General features: G+C 41.1%; 1 protein-coding gene across 1 annotated transcript in view; it reads right to left on the reverse strand.

The window, feature by feature from the left end:
- col6a4a (collagen, type VI, alpha 4a) overlaps positions 1 to 7,500 on the reverse strand; it is a 69,907-nt gene that overhangs the window by 5,782 nt on the left and 56,625 nt on the right. The window contains exons 31-39 of the mRNA XM_080053378.1: positions 7,449 to 7,500; positions 6,864 to 6,926; positions 6,089 to 6,124; positions 5,960 to 5,996; positions 5,826 to 5,837; positions 4,796 to 5,289; positions 1,585 to 1,675; positions 927 to 1,309; positions 295 to 571 (exon numbers count right to left, since the gene is read on the reverse strand). The exon at positions 7,449 to 7,500 is cut by the window's right edge and continues 11 nt beyond it. Of these exons, the coding sequence (XP_079909504.1) occupies positions 295 to 571; positions 927 to 1,309; positions 1,585 to 1,675; positions 4,796 to 5,289; positions 5,826 to 5,837; positions 5,960 to 5,996; positions 6,089 to 6,124; positions 6,864 to 6,926; positions 7,449 to 7,500 (1,445 nt within the window). The remainder of the gene's footprint in view (positions 1 to 294; positions 572 to 926; positions 1,310 to 1,584; positions 1,676 to 4,795; positions 5,290 to 5,825; positions 5,838 to 5,959; positions 5,997 to 6,088; positions 6,125 to 6,863; positions 6,927 to 7,448) is intronic.

The following is a 7,500-nucleotide window of genomic DNA, read 5'->3' on the forward strand; positions in this document are numbered from 1 at the left end:
ACTTTACAAGGTTGATATGAATGAGAAAGCTTAGAAAGTAGATTCTGATTATCAAAGTAATATACAGCTCTGTAAAAAATGATGAGACCACTTCTATCTAGAAAATGCGTGTGAATGCTGGATGCTGAAAAGCTGACGCTAAACTGAGGAAAAACTATACTGTTTATTAAAAAAGTTAATTCAAAAGTTGTGGTCACATTAATGGCCCCGGGTCCCTAGTGTGTGTGTGTGTGTGTGTGTGTGTGTCTGTGTGTGTGTGTGTGTGTGTGTGTCTCTGTCTGTGTGTGTTCTTACTATTGAGGCTGTTGAGGAAGACTCTAATGAAGCGTTTAGCGTATCCTTGCTCCTCAGCCTTCATCCTGTTGAAGTGGATCAGATGTTGCACCGTAGGAAGACCGGCTAACTGCTCCACCTCTGTGCGATTATAGCGCTCGCCCACTGTCACCACGAACGTAGCCACGCCCTCACACTTTGCCTTCTGGGAAATGTAGTTCAGTTTGACCCGGTCCTCGTAGGCCGTCTGTGTGCCCACTACGGTCAGCAGGCATTTCTTCCTCCGTGGCTGGGGGGCCTTTAATTAAACAATGAAATAATCAAAACTTTATTTAAAACACTTTTCATGCACAGCAAAGACAATGATGTTTCACAGAATAAAAATAAAAGAAAAAGAACATTATTTTAAAGCAATAGTGCGTCACTTAGTTCAAAATCTATCCTATTGTATCATGGTGCAAGAAGTGTCTGTATGCGTACATCATTGGAAAAAAACTAAAAACGACAATAAAAACATATTTGAAAAAAACGTGTGTGCCTGTGTATGTGTGCGTGTGTGTGTGTGTGTGAGAGAGAGTGTGCTTGTGTGTGTGTGAGAGAGAGTGTGTGCCTGTCTGTCTCTGTGTGTATGTGTTTAACAAATTTCAACTCACCTTCATAAGCAGTTCTTTATAGGCGTATTCCACCGTTTGTCCCAAGGCAGACGCGCCGCTACGTTGCGTCATATTCCTCGATATATATTCCACCATGAGATGATTGCTGTTGAAGGTCTGGAGCCCAAATTCTGCCCCCACACCCCCCCTGCTTCCCCCACTCTGCTGCACCATAGCTACCCGGGCCTGGGTGTTTTTCCCTCGCGGTTGGGAACTCACGGCCAATTGTTCGACCAGAGACACCAGTAGTTGTTGCCCACCGGAGAAGTCGTCCGCTTGCACCTCCCGCGAGCCGTCCAACACCATGACTAGATCCATGTCGACCTCCTGAGGTTTCAGAGGCTCCTGGATGAAGGAGCATTCCACCGCACGCTTACAGGGGTCTGAGGAGAAATTATAAAAACATATTTGATTTTTTAATGCAAATTTTTTTTTTTTTTAATTTTCTATCAACTGGTAATTTTTTTGTTTGGGATTTTTGGGGATATTTATCTTCCAGAACATGTATTCTTTCATACTAGTTTAAATCAAAGGTCCAAAATGTACATTTACACCGCACGTTTACAGGGATCTGGGCAATTTAGAATTTTTTTAAAAAACTAATTAAAGATTTTTTTTTTTTGGACAGTTTTAGAGAGACAGAGATGACATTTCTTACCGTAGCAGATTGCACAGTTCTTGACCCTCCTGAGATCGGCGGCCATGTCTCCTCTAAGCACGGTGAAGATGGAGGTTCCTGAGTCGTCCACCTAAACAACACAGCAGCAGCTAGTATTACTCACACACACAGACACACAGAAAACTACAGAAATGTCTAGAAAACTACCAAATGTCTACAGAATGTTTGCGCCTAAACAAGCTTCAATCTGTGCGTTCCAAATCTCATACTTTTCCTCTTTAATACACTACATACTAAAGTACAGAAGAGTTTTAGGGCCACAGACAGGAGTGAAAAAAAATCAGATTAGGAAGATTTTTTTTCATTATGTCGAGAAATGCTATTGGAGTTAGTGGGGCATTTATCTATTTTCAGCATACTACAATTGACGTGCATGTATTGGCACATCCTTTTTCTGGCATACTAAATAGTAGAAAGTATGGGGATTGGAACACAGGGAATGAAAAGCACAAACAACACAGCAGCTAGTATTACTCACACAGAGACACAAAGAAAACTACAAGAATGTCTAGAAAACTACAAAAAAATCTTCCTTCTCTATTAGCTATTTACAAGAAGACAGCCACTGGTATTACTCTCACCTTTATATACAGTCTATATACTGATAGTGGAGTGGCTAAGTGCTATAATCTTTCAATTTGTTATACAAGCATGAAAATTGACATGAGCAGCCAGTCTCCATAGGTTACTTGACAAGAAAATTGTCCAAGACAAAAAAAAAATGTAATTAATAATATATCTAATGAAAAAACCCAATAAATGTCTATGAGAAATTTTCAAAATCACAATTTCAAATCGTCTCGGACAATTTTTCCACAGTGAAAATCGGCATATTTATAAAGGAAATAATTGGTTTTAGGCGCGAGAAGTTGAAAATATTGAACTTTTGACACGATGAGTTGGTGACCCTTAGCCGCGATAGCCAATCAGATTGGAGAGTGACCCGACGACGTCACTGACAGCGGGACGGAGGAGGACAGTGTACTCATGACAGAAACGAAACACGGCGGAGAAAGACGTCTGTGCGGGCGGCCGTTGCAGTATGAAGCCGCTCGGGGGTTCAATTTGAATTTTCTTTATATGTCCATGGAACTGGAAGGAGCAGCTGTGGAAGGAGCGAGAGAGGAGAATGTGCTTCCTGGTTAATTCAGTGAATATGCGCGGCTGGTCTTTAGCCGATAAACCAAGCTAGCGCCGGAGTTAGCATTAGCAAACTCACCCGTTTGTGTTCGGCTCCGGAGGATTTTATGAACTCAAACATGACGGCATGTTTGGGTTGTTGTGAACATGAACCCTTTCACAACATCTCGGCCAAGCAGCATCTAAGCACCGCCAGCCATGGCCCCCTGTCACAGCCAGGTAGGGGAATGTACCTGCCTTTATTTATTAATGTGTGTGTGTGTGTGCGTGTGTGTGTGTGTGTGTGTGTGTGTGTGTGTGTGTGTGTGTGTGTGTGTGTGTGTGTGTGTGTGTGTGTGTGTGTGTGTGTGTATGTGTGTGTGTGTGTGTGCCTTTATTTAGTGCCGCCGCGCACACATTGCTGGTGTAAATTTGTTTGGTATGTTGCTGCCTCGCTGTTGATTCTGTGCATTTCCAAGCAGTGTGGATCTGTATGCAACGCTGTTTTGATGCTGTTTTGATGCTGTTTTAATGCTAGACTATTTGTGCCGTTCAGTTGCTGTTTAGTTGTCTTTTGGCACAGTTGTTGGCCACGTTGTTACTGTTGTTTTTGTGTGGAGATGCACGCTGTTATGTGTCGGGTCTAATCGCAGCCATGGTTGATTAGTGTAAATAAAATAGCGGGAGGAAATCTAGGCGCATAGTTACTTGGCCGCTATGATGTCATTGTCACCAAAGTTACATAGCTTGAGCTTCTAAAAATAAATGTATAATAATTTTATAATTTTTTTTATTGATAAAGAAAATACAAAACTCTTGTAAGGGAATACATGTCTAAGTTCAAAAACTATTTTTTCTTCTACTGAAATGATTACAACACACACACACACACACACACACACACACACACACACACACACACACACACACACACACACACACACACACACACACACACACACACACACACACACACACACACACACACACACACACACACACACACTACTGAAATGATTACATCTTGGCTGAGAGCTTCAGTAGTTTCTCGGTGGCTGTAAATCGTAACCAAACACGGAGTCGCAGAGAACAAGAGAATGAAGTTATGAAGTCATGTGTTTCAGAGCCAGACGAGAGAGCTTTGGTCTTGGCAGGAGAACACACACACACACACACACACACACACACACACACAACTGTAACACACACACACACACACACACACACACATACACATACACATACACATACACATACACACACACACACACACAACTGTAACACACACACACACTTGTACGTACGAACACATGCACGCACGCAAACACACACACACACACACACACAACTGTAACACACACACTCACACGTACACACACAATTGCACTTACGCACACTTGCACGCATGCACACACACACTTGCACATACGCGCACACACCCTTGCACGCACTCACACGCACGCACCCTTGCACGCACTCACACGCACACACACACACTCGCTCACAACTTTAACAAACTCACACACACTCGCACGTACACGTACACACACACACACACACACACACACACACACACACACACACAGATGTTCTGTGTTGGAAGTCGGTGCCATTAAAACAAACTTGAGATTGTTTGGAGTGGCGAAGCATTAGTAATAATCTGTGAAGAGCTGTGTGTACTTTAACTGTCATCACACCTGCACACACACACAGACACACGCACACACACAGACACAGACACACACACACACACACACATACACGTACACATACACATACACATACACATACACACAGACACACACACACACACACACACACACACACACACACACACAGACACACACTCAGGGCCTGACCGATATGGATTTTTTGGTGATTCCGATATAAGGGAGTAAAAATGACAATACAAAAAAAAAAAAAAAAATTAATCAATACACTGACAAACACTCACACACCCACACACACACTCCACCCCCCCCCCCCCCCCCCGCCCCCCCACAACACACACATGCACACACACACACACACACACACACACACACACACACACACTCCCCCCCCCACATACCTGCATAGCTTGATCGATGGCCGGTGCATTATCCAGCGATATCACCGCCGGTACGATATTCTGGCCTCTGTACTCCATCATCGCCGTAGTTACAGCAGCCCTGTCCTGACTGGGCCCTGCGCTGAAAAACACCGCGACTTTCCTCATCATGATCCCAGAACGCACTCGTTTGAACAGCGTCTGTCCCACGAAGCTCATAGCAGCGCCCAAATTACGCTTGTTCGAGGTCCTTTCGAGGGCGATATTTTCAACGAACGCGATCAGCTGTTTTTTCTGCCGGTAGTCCTGGAATCGGATGAGGTATTTGGTGTAGGCGCTGTACCCCACCACAGCCACCCGCGCCCCGGTGGGACAGTTGCTCTCTGAGATGTGGATGTCCTCGAGCAGGGACAGGAGGGCGTTACGCTGTCTCTCAAACTGAGGAGGTTTCACGTCCTGGGACATGTCCAGACCGAAGACAAGCTCAGTGGGGTAAGCAGGGCACGCCGAGCGCTCTGGAAAAAACAGCAAAGAAGTTAGTTAGCAAGTAGGTAACTTTTTTTATTCATTTATCGGCCCTTTAGCCAAACAAACAAAAGCAGTAAAACATTTTTAACACACAGATATTTCTAAAAACACATTCCCCACCCCCCCTCTGGTACAGAAGAAAATCCTGTACACATGTTGGTTTATTAGAAAAGTTCTCTGTACCCACGACAACACAACAAAAAGTATTAAAAGCGCTGACGTAATCATGCCAGGCCAGTACGGGCCAGACACACGCCGAGCGCTCTGGCAGTTTTTTTTTATGTTTTTTTTTAATGATGGACACGGATATTTTCAAAAACTTTTAGATGACATTTTCCCCCCTCCCTGTCCCCACAAATACAGAAGTACAGAGTTTTCAAAAATCTCTACTTTTACAACATTTAGAATCGTTTTTAAGACACTGAAGAGGTTGTAATAAAGTTGCTCCTTCGACGGTGGATGTTTTGTACTAACTATACTCACCACCAAACCGCTCTGAAAAGTAAATCGTAGAAATACGTACCCAAGGAACAGGCTGTGTGGAGAGAGAAAAAAAATTAAATTAGATTTGAAATTCATTGTTTTTTTCATTTCTGTGATGTGACAAATATCAAATAAATCCACAAATTATTTTAATGAAAATGCTTCGACACTTACCACAGTTGTCTCGGATGTAGGTGACCAGCTCACACTCCTGACAAAACGTGGAAATAAATCATGTATAAAATCAATTAATACTTAAAACTTCCTTGATTTTGGGTGAAGTGAATTTTAAGGTGGACTTACAGATTTGGCTGTGCGTCCAGATGGACCTCTGGTACCCTAGAAAGCAGAAGAAAAGTTTAATTTAATTTAATTTAATTTAATTTAATTTAATTTAATTTAATTTAATTTAATTTAATTTAATTTAATTTAATTTAATTTAATTTAATTTAATTTAATTTAATTTAATTTAATTTAATTTAATTTAATTTAATTTAATTTAATTTAATTTAATTTAATTTAATTTAATTTAATTTAATTTAATTTAGTTTTGTTTTGTTTTGTTTTGTTTTGTTTTGTTTTGTTTTGTTTTGTTTTGTTTTATTTTATTTTATTTTATTTTTATTTTTTTTATTTAATTCACTCTTTAATTACTTTTTGATGCATTTGCTGTGAGATGGGTGTTTCTGTGCAATTAGAGTTTTTGATGCATTTTTGTTATTTTTTTTTTAAATTGAAAAATTTCAGTTTCACAAGTAAAGTCAAGTGTATTTTGCCTTTGCATGTCACAGTTAAGGTGGTATGCAGAGTTAGGATGGTCTGACATCATCGGCTTTTTAAGGATGATGATTGTGTTTCTACCAGTCAATTTATTTAACATGTTAAAATAATATACAAAAACACACACACACACACACTCACACACACACACACACACACACACACACACACACACACACACACACACACACACACACACACACACACACACACACACACACACACACACACACACACACACACACACACACACACACACACACACACACACACACACACACACACACACTCTACTCACAGCGTGTCCAGGACGTCCCGGTTCTCCCGGTCCACCTGTTTCTCCTGACCGACCTGAGTTCCCCTGAAGCAAAATAGTCGATTAATTAGACGATTTTTGCATTTTCATCATGTTTTTAAAGAAGTAAATGTCTCATAAATCAGACAGAGAACAACATTTGAACAAATCCTTCTGTAATAACCTTCAGAATAGTGCTGAGAATGATCATGGAAAGTTTAGTTGATGTAAGTGCTTTAGAAGTTGAGATTTTTGGTTCAGAGTATTGAAAAAAAAACGAAACAAATGTTGAGAATTAAAGATGGTTGTACAGGAGAAATATACAGACGCAAACAGACAAGGTTTAGTCAAATAAACACCTGAATACATGTTGGACCTTTGATTTATACTAGTATGAAAGAAGACATGTTATGGAAGAGAGAGAGAGAGAGAGAGAGAGAGAGAGAGAGAGGGAGAGAGAGAGAGGGAGAGAGAGAGAGATAGAGTATGAAAGAAGACATGTTATGGAAGATAAATAGACAAACATTTCAAAATAGAACCAGTGCTGGAAACAAATCTAAATATTAAAAGTTGTATTTTTACACTCACCCCTCGACCCAGGTTTCCTTTACGTCCCGGATATCCTGAAGTTCCCTTAATA

This window comes from Ammodytes marinus (genome assembly GCF_949987685.1).
Source record: "Ammodytes marinus genome assembly, chromosome: 25".
Lineage (NCBI taxonomy): Eukaryota > Metazoa > Chordata > Actinopteri > Uranoscopiformes > Ammodytidae > Ammodytes > Ammodytes marinus.